Raw genomic sequence first — 17,551 nt, forward strand, 5'->3', positions numbered from 1 at the left:
AACACACACACTCTAACTGTTCTACTAGCAGAGGATGCAGATGTTGTACATGTGAAGACGATGCCCTCTATGGGATACAGGCAGTATTGTATGGTTATTGAGGAAATATTTAATGTAATAAAATACTGTAAAAAAAATTATAGTCAAAACTAGTCAATAATTTATTTATGTGCATAATTGTAGTATACACTACCATTCAAAAGATTGGGGTCGGTAAGATTTTTTCATGTTTTTGAAAAAAAAAAAAAAAATATATATATATATATATATATATATATATATATATATAAATATTTTTTTAAAGTGTTTTTTTCCCATGATGCAAAGCTGAATTTTCAGCATTATTACTCCAGTCTTCAGTGTCACATGATCCTTCAGAAATCATTCTAATATGCTGAGCATAGCTGCTCATGAAACATTTATTAATATTATCGGTTGAAAACAGTTGTGCTACTTAATATTTTTGTGGAAACCGTGATACATTTGTTCAGGACTCGTTGAAGAATTGAATGGAAAGTTCAGAAGTACATAATTTATTTGAAATAGAAATCTTTTGTAAAAATATATGTCTTTACTGTCACACGTGATCAATTTAATGCATTCTTGCTAAATAATTGTATTACTTAGAACGATAGTGTAATAACAGTAATATTAAAGGGGACCTATTATGCAAAATTCATTTTTATAAGGTGTTTGAACACAGATGTGTGTCCACAGTGTGTGTAAACAACCAGCCTATAATGGAAAAAATCCATCCACTCTTTTTTATAATCTCCATAAATAATAAATAGTCTTTCCAAACGAGCTGTTCCAGATTTCCCCTACTCTTACGTAAGAGTAGGAGGAAGCTCCGCCCATGACTGGTGACAGAATCTGCCCTAATAGCTTAGCTCCTCCCCTGAGTGAGCTGTACACAGTCCACCATATTTATCTCCTCGCCAGAGCATTTAACAGCAGCATTCAAGTAAGAAGTGTATTCTTATTAAAGCTAAGTCAAGAGCAGTGAGTGATTTTCTGTTGTTCTTATGTTGTTTGATTCATATTAACAGCATATATAGCAGTAGGTACTGTATATCATGCTGCTTTCACTTTAATACACAGAATATACACAAGATTTCTTTCCCTGCTATTTACATTCACAGACATAACCAACTGTGTTTGTGAACTTTGTGTGTTTTTGACATAACCTTGTGTGTATCTGACAGTGCAATGCAATAATACTCACAGGATGTGCCATCTGACAGAGCTTTTTTGTGTGCGTGCCAAGTGTAAACTGTTTAAATGCATGCAAATAATTAACTTTCATAATGACAAAGAACTGCAATGTCACGCGAGCGTGACCATGATAGAGATAATAATCAAAACCAAACAGATGTTTTGTTAGTTTTTGGCAGAGTATCTGAGGCACGAGCTGTACAGGCTCCTCCCTCTTCTGGAAAGCGAGGGTGGAGAGCAGCAGCTGATTTGCATTTAAAGATACAAGATTTTTTCTTCCACTCAAAACGGGCATTTACAACATGGTATAATAAATGATCTGTGGGGTATTTTGAGCTGAAACTTCACAGACACATTCTGTGGACACCTGAGACTTATATTACATCTTGTAAAAAGGGGCAGAATAGGTCCACTTTAATAAAATATTTAACAAAAGTATTATGTGTTATTTAGAGATGTTCAGCTCTAGAAATTGCGTTTTGTAAATGCCATTCACAAAAAATTCATAGAAAGTAATTGGTCAAAAGGTGTGGTAACCGTGAATTTCACAAATAAAAGCGTTGAACTTCTGAGTGTAGTGTTCGTCATCATAGACAGATGAAGCAGTTTGTGTTTCTACATTTTATAAGTGTTCAACCTAAATGAAAACTTCATCTACCTATAAGACTAAATAAAATTAAACTGAAAACTAAAATGCCAAACAAATTTAAACTACTGATTTTTTTTTTTTTTTTTTTATAACAACATCTGTGTTCTCTCACTGTTGAGCTGATGAAGTGTGTTCTCTGTTCTCTCTAGGTCAGAGTTCGGCTCATGGCTCTCCGGTATTGGTGCCCTTCTCTCGCTGGAGCTCAGAGCCGAGTCTGGCTCACTATAGTCCAGATTCATGCCCTCACTCCAGCCCTTCCATGGCCCAGTCATGTTTGCCTCCATCAGCGTTAGCCGCGCTCCCGCACCGCATGCCCCCTTCCCTTCCAGATCGGCCCGTTCCCGTACCCCTGCGCCGGAGCGAGTCGGTGGGCCGCAGAAACCTGCTCCGCCACCCCAACCCGCTGCCGCCCCTACTGCCCAACCGGGACTCTGACTATGAACTAGAGCCGCTCGACAGGGGGCGCAAGAGAGCGATCGACAACCAGTACATGTTCTTCTGACAGAAACGGGATGAAAAAGCAAACAAAAGAAGCCGCAGAAGAAAGGTGCTCCAGAATTCTCGCCCGGATGGAGAGCATTCGGCAGACAAACAGAGAAAAGAGTTGTGCACAAGACTCGGGGTAACCGTGCGATGCACAGGTGTCTGAACGATACTGCCAGAGCCCTGACACCTAACCATGACAGCTGTCTACCTTGTGAATGTATTATACAGATGTTTCACTATCAAATCTGTGTGTATTGTAGAACAACTAAAATAGGAAGGCGAAGCAGACAGCTGCTCATGGGGATACAGAAGATTTGTTGGAGATAGTGGAATGGGAAAGTTTCACAATGGCTAGTCAGTAAGTTGAACACAAACCAAGGGTCTATTCAAACACGTCTGTGTCTACACTGGAAGTGGCCGACATTGCGACAACTTGAGGTCGTCTACACTGGAAGCGTTCACAGACCATTCAGCTGCAAGCTTGAGACTAGACTTAAGCGATTAGTAAAATGACAATAAAATCAGCTGAAAAAAATCATTATTTTCAACAGAGATCTGTTATAAAATTGATTTTGCGTGTGATAATATTATACTTAATTTTATATATGTTAGTATTCTTACAACTGCAGATGCATATGGTTAAATAAAAAATGATTAAAATTAGCACATCAGACCAGAAACATCTCGAGCTGGCTTTGATATAACGGTCAGAAGTTATTTTAACATGTAAAGAATACAATTTATAGATTTTAAATAAAATCACATCATTTTAGATGTGGCTGGAGTAGTCAGAAATAGAAATAGAAATGGAGAAACGGGGCATCCGCATCAAGTGCTTACAGTGTAGACAGCTCTGTTCATTTTAACCAGAGCGATATAGTTTTGTCGTGTTGCCACGTGCCGCACATGTCCGATGTAGATACTGTGTTAAACATTTAAAAGATCCAATAGTTTAGTCTGGCCACACACACACACACACACACACACACACACTTTCAGATTGTTTAATTCATGTTCAGTTGTAGTAATACACAGGTTTCTAAATGTTTTGTGTATTAAAAGACTAAATAATACAGACCATAGAAGCACATTTTGGTCGCATATCCGAGGCCTAGATGTAGTACGTCTCTCAACACAGTGAGCCATGTCATCTTGGATTCTAGAGGTTTACAATTTAACTGACCAAAGAGTAAAATTAACCAAACCAATCCAGCAATAACTAGAATTTTAGGCAATAAGTTTTTTTTTTTTTTTTTTTAAGCCTAAATTGTCATATTTTATAAATTAATTTGTTTTAACCTGTGAATTCATTTTTTCTATCTGTTTTAACACATTTTAACCCTCATGTGTTTCATGGCTTCATAATCTGTGGAAATACTACTTTTAAACTAACAGCTACCAAATCTGACACCATAAATAGATTTTAAGCTATTTGTCTGTCATTTTTCAGTAAATGCATTACAAAAAAACAAAAAAAACAAACAAAAAAAAACATTGCTCGACGTTTTCAGAGCTTGTTCTCCTTTGTGTCTCTTTGAATCATTGTGAATGTCTTTCTTTGTGGCTTAACACTACCACAGTAGTCAAATCTGTAGTGCAGATACCCAAATTACTTTATATCTCATTCATACATAATTTGGCAGATCTCACATTTCACCCCAAGTCAAAAGAAAAAAAAATTGTGTATATATATATATTGTATATGTATGTATGTATGAATGTGTGTGCGTGCGTGCGTGTGTACCTGATAAACCAATGCCATCTCACGACCAGTTAGTATGTATTTTACGAGGTGGCTAATTCGTACGAATTCGTACGACCTCACTCGTACAAATTCATACGATTTGTCTAAACCCCAGTGACGGGTAGGTTTAGGAGTGCTGTGAGATCGGTTTGGATAAACCCTACATTGTGATGACCAATTAACTATGCAAGCTTATTTCCGCCATGAAATAAAAAAATAAAAAAGGTAATTGTGACTTTTTATCTCACAAATCTGACTGTTTTTCTCGCAATTGCGAGTTTATATCTCACAATTCTGACTTTGTCTCAGAATTGCGAGATATAAACTCACAATTGCGTGATATAAAGTCAGAATTGTGAGATATAAACTCACAATTGCGTGATATAAAGTCAGAATTGTGAGATATACACTCGCAATTGCGTGTTATAGTGTCCAATTGTGAGGGGAAAAAAGACTGACATTTTTTCTCAGAATTACGAGTTTATATCTTGCAATTCTGAGAAAAAAAGTCAGAATTGCGTGATAAAAACAAAATTGCGAGAGAAGAAAGTCAGAATTGTGAGTATATCTAATTCTGACGTTATATCACACAATTCTGACTTTATAACTCGCAATTTTGAGGAAAAAAAGTCCGAATTGTGAGTGTGAGTAGTGGCGGAAACAAGCTTCCAGGAATGACCCCACAAGGACAGTAATACCGGTCATTTTTAACCTTGTGGGACATTAGTTTTTGCGTGCGCGTGTGTGTATGTATGTATGTGTGTGTGCATAATAATATATTTACTAATATATAATATTTTTTACTATATTTATTTAAAAAATTTTAATTATATTTTTCATAAAATTAAGAAAATTAGGCCTGATTTTTTTAAGAGCATAAATAATTCTCATAATACATAATGATTATTTGCGATTATTTGTACTACAGTAATTTTCTACAATATTACATTTTAAAAAAATGTAATGTACAGTTTTTCTTCTGGTTGTGGGGTGAAATATGACTGACATATTACAGACAGGTTTTGTGAGATTTACGCCGTTCACAAATCCAATTAAGCGATTATTAAATCAATTAATGATGCAAAGCAAGAAACCTTTCTATACTCTCTCCTTCTCATATGCTTTGCTGCAGAATTCGGTCTCTGCTACAGTACGTCCTATTCCTCCTACTCTTCATCATCCGTTGTTTCTACGTTTTTGTAACAAACCTCAATACCACAAAGAACCGTTTCACACTCAAAGAGTAGGCGACCACATTCTACACTCTATAATTATATTTTTTAACATGATATGAATGAAAGCGTGAACTGTACCTGTGTATCACTACCTCGCATTGCATTGTGGACTGTGTGTTGCAGGTGGACTGTTCTTTTTTATGATTGGACGGTGTCAGAGCAGCATTGAGCAGATGGAGTTAGACTATTCAATTACTTGTGTCATTGACATGCATGTCCACTAATAAGTGATGTGCTCAATTCAATCAGCAGAGTATTGTTTAAATGACTATGCTGCTTTGCAAATGACCCAGAATGTCCTTTTGTAATTAGAAAACACTTGTTTTTATGCAAATACGTTTCTAACATGATCATTTAATATGTACAGATTAAATTTCTTATTGCTGACTTTATCAGAAAAACAACCGCTGCATTGTCTGGTAATGAATTGCTTACTCCACATGTAGTGCTCAACGGGCCATATTGACAAAGTACCTCTCGGAGTTATTTGCGCTGTTGTATAATGTGATTGAAGTGGGAAGATCTGATACTGAAGCTGTGCTGTGTACTTTGAGACACTTTGTACATACATGCCCTGAACTGCACCACTGTGCTTTATAGTTGCAAATGAACCCCTTCTGAGGTCCCTCAAAGTTGAACTGATGAATGTATGTCTTCTCTCTCTATACTGTTGTTACTATGAGACGTATAAGAGCACTGTAAACCCCTGGGCTTTACCCTCAGCTAGTTTAACCACTCCACCATGGCTTTTTTGATCAAACTTTCCAGTTACTTTCTATGTAGCAATATGCATATTAAATTATATCAACTGTATATTTGATCTTTTTTTTAGGAAAAAAAAATAAAGATAATATTTCAGTCAAGTATTTTTGCTTCTTTATGATGGCTATATTAAACAAAATATAAGAAATACTGTTTTAAGCACACAATATTAATTTCATAATTCTTAAGAATGCATGTAAATCTTTACTAATTTACTTTCTAATTTGTGTCAGAGGTATATAATATTTTGCACTAAAACCTTCTGCTAATTGAATACATGTAAATGTACTATGGTTATGTTTGATTAACAACACTTAAAAGGTATCTAAAAAAAAAAATATATATATATATATATTTGTTACTACTGAAACACAATAATAAATAATTTAATAAGAAGAGTTACATTGACCTAAGATTTTGTTTACATCTACCTTGTAAATATATATATATATATATATATATATATATATTTTTTTTTTTTTACAGGTGAATCAATAACAGTTACAATTTTAACAATATTTCAAGTGTAATTTATGAGATTTGTTGTATTTTGAATCCAATCTTTTTTTGTAAAATGCATAAAGTTTATCATACTGATTTCAAAGTTAAGGATTCATTAGTTTGAATATACATTGAACCAAACACCATCATAAAATCTTAGTTGATAATTCAATATACATTATTTTTGACAAAAAATCCCGTGTTTCAGTCGTGACGGCACATTTTCGGTAGTGACGATAATGTGTTGGTAGTGACCACATCACATACTAAAACACTAATGATTTGCATAATAAAACATACTAAAATTCTAATGATTTGCATGACTGTACTAAAATTTTGTTTATTTCCTCAAAATAAACGATTATGTGTTTCCTTTTGTCATTACCAAAACAATGATGTCACTACCAAAACAGTCACAACCGAAACATGTGGTGAAGTTTTGGTTGTGACAATTTTAGATACTTTTGAGTCTAGCTCAAAGATGCTAATCAGTACATGGTTAGCTAGCAGAGTTCTGAACAGTTGTACACACACAAAAACTAATTTTATCAAATAACCCCCCAAAAACGATGTTGTTGTGGTTGTGACTGTTTCAGTAGTGACAATTTTAGATACTTTTGAGCCTAGCTCAAAGATGCTAATCAGTACATGTTAGCTAACACAGTTCTGAACAGTTGTACACACACAAAAACTAATTTTATCAAATAACCCCCAAAAAACAATGAGGTTGTTGCGGTTGTGACTGTTTCAGTAGTGACAATTTTAGATACTGTTGAGCCTAGCTCAAAGATCCTAATCAGTACATGTTAGCTAGCAGAGTTCTGAACAGTTGTACACACACAAAAACTAATTTTATCAAATAACCCCCAAAAAACAATGAGGTTGTTGCGGTTGTGACTGTTTCAGTAGTGACAATTTTAGATACTGTTGAGCCTAGCTCAAAGATCCTAATCAGTACATGTTAGCTAGCAGAGTTCTGAACAGTTGTACACACACAAAAACTAATTTTATCAAATAACCCCCAAAAAACAATGAGGTTGTTGCGGTTGTGACTGTTTCAGTAGTGACAATTTTAGATACTTTTGAGCCTAGCTCAAAGATCCTAATCAGTACATGTTAGCTAACACAGTTCTGAACAGTTGTACACACACAAAAACTAATTTTATCAAATAACCCCCAAAAAACAATGAGGTTGTTGCGGTTGTGACTGTTTCAGTAGTGACAATTTTAGATACTTTTGAGCCTAGCTCAAAGATGCTAATCAGTACATGTTAGCTAGCACAGTTCTGAACAGTTGTACACACACAAAAACTAATTTTATCAAATAACCCCCAAAAAACAATGAGGTTGTTGCGGTTGTGACTGTTTTGGTATTGACAATTTTAGATACTTTTAAGCCTAGCTCAAAGATGCTAATCAGTACATGGTTAGCTAGCACAGTTCTGAACAGTTGTACACACACAAAAACTAATTTTATCAAATAACCCCCAAAAAACAATGAGGTTGTTGCGGTTGTGACTGTTTTGGTAGTGACAATTTTAGATACTTTTGAGCCTAGCTCAAAGATGCTAATCAGTACATGTTAGCTAGCACAGTTCTGAACAGTTGTACACACACAAAAACTAATTTTATCAAATAACCCCCAAAAAACAATGAGGTTGTTGCGGTTGTGACTGTTTCGGTAGTGACAATTTTAGATACTTTTAAGCCTAGCTCAAAGATGCTAATCAGTACATGGTTAGCTAGCACAGTTCTGAACAGTTGTACACACATAAAAACTACATTTTATGGAATAACACCCAAAAAAGTTTGCTTGATTGCAGAAAAAAGGTGTTTGGTAGTGACGTTCCTTAAAGTTACACACAGATTTTCAGACTTTTAAACACATTTAACTCAAAATGATGGACCTATCTACTATGAAAGAGAGGCTATGAGAGGGAGGGACAGAAATATTTCCTGATCAAAAATGTAGAAGTGTGGTTAAAATCAGACTCAGCCAATGGACTAAAACAAACACTGTTTGGGTAGTGACATGAAAATGCGGGACACATTTTTTTACATAAAGTTTTATGATTTAAAAAATAAAATATACATTTGTTTTAACTTCACTTAAAAAAAAAAAAAAAAAAATCTAAAATATATTTTTTAAAAACAACAATGAAAAGAATTGCAAAAATTATTTCAATATCATTTTCACAAGTTGAAATTTAGGGGTTAGGGTTCGGGACAGCCACCTCCCAATTGAAAGCACCCAATAAATGATGATTTTATATATATCTAGCTTACTGATATTTTAAATATTATTGTGGGATTCAGTAGATAATAGAAGGATCTTAGTAAACATCTAAAATTTTAACACTTAAATGATTTTTAATTTGTGTTATTTGGTTGTGGGACAGCAGTTTATCTATAGCGTTTAAGGGCTATATATATAGCCCTTAAACGCTATAGATACTGTAGATAGATAGATGGATAGATAGATAGATAGATAGATATTTGTTTAAATATATATATATATATATATATTTTTTTTTTTTTTTTAATTATATATAATTATGTTTTCCATAAAAGTATAATTAAGCCTGATTTTTTAGGACCATAAATATTTGTCATATTTCATGACTCATGACTGTAATACAGTAATTATATACAATATTAGAAAACTACATATTACAAAATGACTGTTACACAATAATCTTATATCAAAACATAAATATATAATTAAAAATGTTAATATTATATACTGTTTTGCAGTATGGTAATTACAAGAATTATGTGGGTGAATTACAATGCAAATATTAAAGACTTTATGTGACGGTAAAACTAGGATATATGGTGTCAATATTGATTGATACAGTATATGGTACATGCATTTATCACCCCAATTTACAGCCTGTTGTTTTCAATCACTGATAATTGCACTATATTCATTTGTAAGTCAATAGATAAAACCTTCTGCTAACTGAATATATTTAAATGTCTGTGGTAAGTTTGACTAACAACACTTCAAAAGTAAAGGACCATGGTAGGCCTAATCTGCCATAATACAAGGTACCTGATACCACAACTGTATCACCAACACAAAACTTTTTTGTAAGGATTTAGTACCAAAATATGTTTAAGGTATGGTATGCTACGTGTACTATGAGAGTACCATGGTATTCTGGGAAGTAACTTGTAGTAGGCTTACCATGTAAATACCATGGTACATAAATTTCAGTACCATCTGATGCATCACTGTGCCACAGTATTGTAGACTTATTCTAAACATGTTAGGTATATACGTCAATTAACTTTGATGGATGAATAGAATACATTGCACTTCAAAGCCTACAACTCTCTGACTTCCAACCATCTTAGTCACGTAAATTTCAGATATGACAGACAGACCTGCCAAACCAGAGGAGAGTTTGAAAGCATCTCGTGTGCGTGACGTCACCGCCCCACGTCAGCACCTTGCGGAAATACTGCTGAGAGAGAACAGGTCGATCGGAACCAGTACTCGAGATGTTTTCATACTCGAATTGAGAGTTTCAAATCTAAATTAACGAATCATTATCTAGTTACGCCACTAGTTGAGTTAGTGCCCTTGTTCTCCCATCCGGTGCCGGTTCCGGTTAATAGGCGCAACAGGAAAAAAAGGGACAAAATGTCCCTCTTCCAGTCAGCGCTCGATTTCCTGGCCGGGCCCGGCGGATCCGGCGGCGCCGCAAGCCGGGATCAGAACGACTTCGTCGGGCAGGTTGTGGAGCTCGGAGAGCTGAAGCTCCGGATCAAACGAGTCATTGCGGAAGGTAAAAGATTCATTCAAAATAGCATCAGGCTAGTCATGCTAACCTGTGTTTATGTTACTAACATGTATTTTATTTACAACAGCTCTGAATTTGACTGTAAAATGTTCATAATATATTATTATTCACATATATAAACACTGACTTTAGTGCATGTGTGTGTATTTGGGAGTTTAGTGGAATGACAATGGACTAAAACTAGCTGGCTAAGTTGTTAGCAAGTCACTTGGCTCTGAAACACCTGACATGAACCCATATATTTCATATGCTTATCTGTATGTGCTCAGACATATGCATTTGTATATAGGCCTACAGTCATTCAATAGCACATCTGTATGAATGGCCACGTTAATAATAGTTCATATGTGTATTCCATAAGTTGGTACTTTGAAATATGTCCATAAAAACATGACATGACCATGGTATGTGTAAAAAAAAAAAATGGTGGTACTATGGTATGTTTTGTTTAAAAAGTACTATGATAGTACTATGCTATCACTATTTAGTGCTGTGGCACATTGGAATTTATTATAGTGCTGAAATTCACAAATTTACATCAAACCCGAAGTACTATGGTACTTGTTTCTATCAAGTCTAATGTGTTTCATATGACACATTTTAGTGTCATTTAGTGTCATGTATTATATATTTATCTCTCTATTTCTGTGTTCATTTTTGGGGGGTGGCATACAGATAGGGCTGCACAATATATCGTTCTGGCATCGATTTTGTGATGTGCGCATTCGCGATATTAGTCACATCTCACAGAATGTGCAATATCAAGTAGTATAGGGGTCATAGTTGATCCATACAGACCAGCCACCTTTGTTCGAAATGCACATGATTCTCTGATTAATTGCAAAGTTTAACCATCACAGAGCAAAAGTTTATCATTTGCATATGTTTAGGTCCTGTCAGTTTAAACATACAAGCGATTTTAAAAAATTCGATCGCAAGAAGACGCGAAAGAGAACTCAATTCAGAACTCGCGTGCTGTTTTTACACACAGAGTCACACACGAACACCAATTTCCGTTCTCTTCTGTGTCTGTTTGTGCTTGAATGGACACATACACTCAAAATTATGTCAAAATGCCCGTCTCGGCGAGTATCCTCATAATGTCATAAACGCAGTCACTTATGGCTTACAGATGCCTATCATTACATTAGATCCATGCATTCGGTCTTAAAGTGACAGCAGCCTAATATTCCTGCTGCTATCTGTGTCGTTAATGTTAATCAAAGATTAATTATATTTAATTTGTACAGTGAAGACTACGCAATGTTATTTTACATTTGATAATTCAGTTTCTGTACCTGAATACTGTTAGACTTACCTGAAAAACATAAAGCACTGTTTAACTCATTTGCTTTTTTATTCTATTATTATTATTATTATTATATATGCTTGTAATTTGTTTATTATTTTCTATGCAGATTCAAAATCACCCCAATTACGATTAATTCTTTCCAAATAGAGTTAATCTAGTCATCCGGTGAAATAGTTTTCATATTGCAGAAAAACAAAATATCGCAATGTCAGTTTTTTCCAATATCGTGCAGCCCTAACGTATATAAACTTTTTAATAATGTCAGTCTATATTGTTTATGAACTGTATAAAATTATACACACAATATACACTATCGTTCAAAGGTTTGGGACTGTATGTTCACCAAGGCAGCATTTATTTGGTGACATACAGTAAAACAGTAATATGTAAAATATTATTACAATTTAAAATAACTCTTTTCTATTTGAATATGTTTTAAAATGTAATTTATTCCTGTGATGCAAAGCTGAATTTCCAGCATCATTACTCCAGTCTTCAGTGTCACATGATCCTTCAGAAATCATTCTAATATGCTGATTTGCTACTCATGAAACATTAATTATTATTATCAGTATTAAGGTTGTGCTGCTTAATATGTATAGAAACTGTTATACATTTTTTCAGGATTTATGAACGAATAGAAAGTTTACTTTGACAAAGAAATCTTTTGTAACATGACAAATGTCTTTACTGTCACGTTTGATCAAATTAATGTGCCCTTGCTGAATAAAAGTATTATTTTTCAAAAAAAGTGCAAGTAGTTGTGCTACATATTTTATGTATGTTCATATATTGACTTTATATTCATATAGCCATGTTTATATATTGATTTTCTGTCAAAGTTGTGTATTTTGCTCAGACCATTTGAAATCTGTTGGATTATGGCAGTAAGATCGGTGTCCATATAACTAGTTTGGCCCACTGGCTCAGGTGTTTGTTGATATCTACAGGCCTTAAATGGAAACAGAGGGCATTCTGGGTAAACAGGAATGATTTGCATAGTGGTGGTGAGGCATAGTGGTTAGAAGATCTAGTCTGGTAACCAGAAAGTTGGAAGTTTGAGCACTGCAAGCTTTTTGTCTGTGTAATAAGTGCACTGCAAGTTGCTTTGGGTAAAATCATCATTTAAATGACAAAGTATCTGACTCAGTATTGTTTACATAATAGTTGTATATTCATTACACCATGTTCTTTGTATCATATGACATTTCTGGACTGCAGTGTTGGCCAGTGCTATTTCGAAATTTTGAAAATGAAATGTTTGGGCTCAGTATACGTCATATTTACCTGAGGTCTCTTGCTCTCCTTCTGTTACTGTGTTTTGCACTGTTCTTTGCAAATTTGTGGTGCGTGTGAATGTCAGTGCACTGTAACGTGAAACTCGAAAGCTTCTTTTGATTCGTGCAGCCTGACTCAGGCCTCCACTGGTATTCATTTACCCATTGCCATGGTTACATGCAGTTTTGGTCGCTTGAGGATTGTTTCACAAGTGTCCATAAATACCTGACATTGTCACTTTTGTTTATCTAAAGACATACACACCTTTGCATGCATAGTTGACCTGATACAGTCAGTCAACATCTGTTCATGCAGCCATACTTTCAATATTTTATTATTGTTCATTTTAATAATCAGTCAGGTATGTTCTATTCAAAATGTTGAAGCAGAACAACAAAATTCTTGGAAGACGAGAAATGGACATTTCTTATTTTTATATCTTCATGTATAAATAAATTGAAATCCCCTTTTACTTTCTTAATACATGTTCCTGGCCATCAGTGCGTGCTTTTCCAAAGAAGAAAAAAATTGTAATCTTTCTTCATATAATAACTTGTTCCACCTTTAAAATTACTTGCTTTTTTAACTACAACATTTCCTATGCTGTGTAGATCAGGGAACTTTTTAGTCAGCTGAACACCTTTGACCTAAAATATTTACTTGAAGTACCCTGTGAAATTTTAATATTTCATTAATTTAAAGACACATTTTTAGACACTTTTTTTTTTTTTTTTTTTATGGTTTGGGGAACACATATTCACTATTAACTATGACTTTTGGCTCAATAAACTCCTATTTTTTTATCTTATTAATAGTTAGTAAGGTAGTTGTTGTAGTGGTTTAGGTATGTGGTGGAATTAAGGGATGTAGAATATAGTCATGCTGAGTAAGTTATTATTAATATTTGCTTTATAAGTACTAATAAACAGCAAATATTCTAGTAATAAGCAAATAGTTAGTAGTGAGAATTGGTCCCCAAACTAAAGTGTTAGCTATTTTATTTTAAAGTCATTTATTTTAATTTTACATTTTTATGATTTAATTAATTATTAGCTTTTCACCAACCCGTGGAGGCAATTAGTTAATAGTTAATATTAACTAATTGCCAAATATGTATTAGGGAGATGATAACCTGGTCGATATTCACACTTTCCTACTTTTACATATTTACACTTTTCAGTAATTAAAGAATTAGTTCACTTTGAAATTAAACTTAGCCCAAGCTTTACTCACCCTCAAGCCATCCTAGGTGTATATGACTTTCTTCTTTCTGATGAACACAATCAGAGAAATATTAATAAATATCCTGACGCATCCAAGCTTTACAATGGCAGTGAGAGTGGATGGAAGCATTTTCTTCAGCTCATACTCGTTGGTCCCATTCACTGCCATTATAAAGCTCAGACGTGTCAGGATATTTATTAAAATATCTCTGATTGTGTTCATCAGAAAGAAGAAAGTCATATACACCTAGGATGGCTTGAGGGTGAGTAAAGTGAGTATAATTTTCATTTGAAAGTGAACTAATCTTTTAATTCAATATTGGGTCTAATGATAAATTGTGAATTAATTTTTAGTATTTTCTCCACAGCATTGAGTCTTGGTGAAATGTTGTGTAAAATGGTTGCTTGCGCTGTGCAATGAGACAAAGATCATATCAGTGATTCATTAACGTTGTGTTGTGTCATCGCTGCAGTCGTAATGAGTTAATTCTGTCTTTGTCTGTTTGTTGAATAATAACTGCTGAAGGCAGACGTTTTTCTGTGTGAATGTTACACAAGTACTCTGGAAGACTAACTCATTCATTTACTTCTAAAGAAGTTTTTATAATATGTTACTGACTCTCATGTGCCACCCCAAAAAAAGTTTCTTTGCTTTTTATAGAGTAGTCTACTTGTCTTTTCGGAAATCAGTCTGTCTCACGTCCTGTTTATGCCACAATTCCAAGTCAGCACAAAACTGAATCTGCCAAAATCTAAATCTGGTGTCATCACAGTGAACCTAAAATAAACTTAATGATGAAAAATGTTCCCTCTCTTTATAGGTGGATTTGCATTTGTGTATGAAGCCCAGGATTTGGGCAGCAGTAAGGACTATGCGCTCAAGGTATGATGATCTCATCACACATAAAATGTCTTAACATTCAGATTGTTTCAGTATTGAATGCCATTATATGTGCTAATGAAGTTAAATATGCTCTACATAGCAGTGAATGAATTAACGTGTTTTCAAAGAGCAATATTTAACCACATGGCTTTTTGGCCATATATGATCATATAACAGTGTTGTTATTGTAAACTTAAACTATTAAAACTTTTAAAAATCTTTGGTAATTGAAATAAAGCTAAAATAAAATAAATATTAGACAAACTTTATAAACTTAAACAGAAATAAGAAATGTTTTCTCGGCAATTAACTGAAATAAGTTAGTTATGAAATTTAGCTAATACTAAAATTAATATAAAATGAAATAAAAAATAAATTAAAGCTACATTTTTATATTAAAATAATAAAAATGACAAAATGATAATAAAATTACTAAAACTTTAAAATATGTGATAGTGTAAAATATAAAAAATACTATATGAGTATATTGTCCATTTGTCTCAAGTACATAACACATACACAAAATGAGGAAATTCATTAGACACATTTATTTGCCTAATATTTTAAGCATTTGGGGCATTTTTGTCACTTTTTCTGGTAATTTTGCCTTTTGCCAACAGGTTTAAAAAAAGATTTTAAAAGTTCCTTTTTAATTTATTTGTTTGTATGTTTGTGTGCAGAGACTTCTCTCCCATGAAGAGGAAAAGAGCAAAGCCATCATTCAGGAAGTCTGCTTCATGGTAATAATTAAATGTCTTTAATTCTTAAATGTATGAATATTTCGCTAATCATTATTACATTTTCGTATTTTAATAACAAATTCAAAAGAATACCTTTTGGAACTTGGAAGTTTCAAAGTATATTCAGTACATTACCCAGTACATTCAGCATCTGGCTCCTATTCACTATCTCAACCATATTCTCAAAACTATTGTTTTCAATGTCTTCAAAATCAATATTTTGATTTCTGATATCTTCTTCACCAGATCCACTATCAAGTGACTAATAGACTAGTGTGACTAATATTTGATTGCGGTACAGTACTTGCTCTGCAGTAAATCGCTGAGCCATTTCAAGTTTTGCCCATGATAGTTATGTATTCTTTTGTTTTCTGCCTCTGGTAATTATGAGCGAAACATCACGTCATCATTTTGTATCAGACATTGCCACCTTGAGGTGTAAAGGTGAATTGCAGTTATTGAGTCAACGGAAATTCAATTATTGTTGCACAGAAAAAAAAGTGATCCTATACACTTTTTACAAAAAATGAATTAGAAAACAATCTTTTATAATTTTTTTTCTTGTTATATTGTTTATAATGAATGGATTGAGAAATACTAAAAAGGTTGATGTCTTACTTTGAAAAAATGAATGAGAGGGAGGGTAGTGAATGACGTCCCAGGTCAATAAAGACCCAAGGCATGGTTTTTTCATACCTAGTTAGGCAAAGATGTTGCTGGCCAAAGCATCTCTTGCATTTTTCTGTCAGCAGTTTGTAAAAAAAAAAAAAAAAGGAAAAAAAAGGAGCATTTCCCAGTAAATCAAACCCTTTCTAAAAGCTATTGGATGCCTGATCTGCTTCTCCATGTGCTCTGTGTAGAAAAAGCTGTCTGGTCACCCCAATGTCGTGCAGTTCTGCTCCGCCGCGTCCATCAGTAAAGAAGAGTCGGACACGGGCCAGGCTGAGTTCCTCATCCTCACGGAGCTCTGTAGAGGTACGAACACATCATCGCATACACACAGTTCTTGGCTCTCGTTTATTAGAAAATCATGGAGAAAACCTTCGTAATGGCAAATTAATTTATCAATCAAATTCAAGTCACACTTTAAAAAAAAAATTTTGTTGTTATTTGCAGGTATCATATGCGGGGCTCCAGACTGCGAATTTGCAACCTTTTTTTCTGCCAGTGCGACTAAAATTTCTTAAAGATCGCACTGGTGCAATCACCACGTTGCACAACTGATAAGAGCTGCCATTTCTGTTTCATATGAGAAACATCAAATGGCAAATGAAACGAAAGTGAAACGAAAGAGCGGTACTCGTATGAGATGTGCAGCGCAGACCGTTTATGAGCATGGAGCAATAATAGACAGCGCAGCGCGAGCTCAGCGCACACCGATCTTGATTACGCAACACTACTTACTACACACTGCTGGGTAATCCAGTGAGAAAGCGTTTGAATTCGCTGCAAAATTAATAACATTGCTGCGAGATATAGTGGAAAGCATTCAAATTCAGCGCAGAATTATCTGCTATAAACCACAGATATCAGATCAAATAGCATTGACTTGGAAACCAGGAGAAACACTATGCCACGAACAAGTTAAGGCTGCACAAATCACCATGGATTTAATGTAGTAACGATTAGTTAAATCTATGGAAGTGTGGCTGAAATACTTGAATGCTTTTACAATATTCGTTTTAGGGTTCATGCAAACTTTTGAGAGTGAAAT

General features: G+C 34.2%; 2 protein-coding genes across 6 annotated transcripts in view; both read left to right on the top strand.

Annotated features, from left to right (window-relative positions):
* sh2b3 (SH2B adaptor protein 3) overlaps positions 1-6,192 on the top strand; it is a 50,967-nt gene extending 44,775 nt beyond the window's left edge. Inside the window, exon 8 of the mRNA XM_051894839.1 lies at positions 2,014-6,192. Within this exon, the coding sequence (XP_051750799.1) occupies positions 2,014-2,366 (353 nt within the window). The 3' untranslated portion in view covers positions 2,367-6,192. The remainder of the gene's footprint in view (positions 1-2,013) is intronic.
* Positions 6,193-10,028: 3,836 nt separating this feature from the next.
* Positions 10,029-17,551, top strand: part of gak (cyclin G associated kinase) — a 51,756-nt gene continuing 44,233 nt past the window's right edge. For 2 of the 5 annotated variants that reach the window (XM_051894828.1, XM_051894830.1), the window contains exons 1-4: positions 10,030-10,386; positions 15,036-15,097; positions 15,778-15,837; positions 16,698-16,812. In XM_051894828.1, the coding sequence (XP_051750788.1) occupies positions 10,242-10,386; positions 15,036-15,097; positions 15,778-15,837; positions 16,698-16,812 (382 nt within the window). In that variant the 5' untranslated portion in view covers positions 10,030-10,241. Of the gene's footprint in view, positions 10,387-15,035; positions 15,098-15,777; positions 15,838-16,697; positions 16,813-17,551 lie in introns of all 5 variants that reach the window. The other 3 variants (XM_051894829.1, XM_051894831.1, XM_051894832.1) reach the window with 2 other exon arrangements.

Source organism: Ctenopharyngodon idella, chromosome 5, assembly GCF_019924925.1.
Source record: "Ctenopharyngodon idella isolate HZGC_01 chromosome 5, HZGC01, whole genome shotgun sequence".
Taxonomy (NCBI): Eukaryota; Metazoa; Chordata; class Actinopteri; order Cypriniformes; family Xenocyprididae; genus Ctenopharyngodon; species Ctenopharyngodon idella.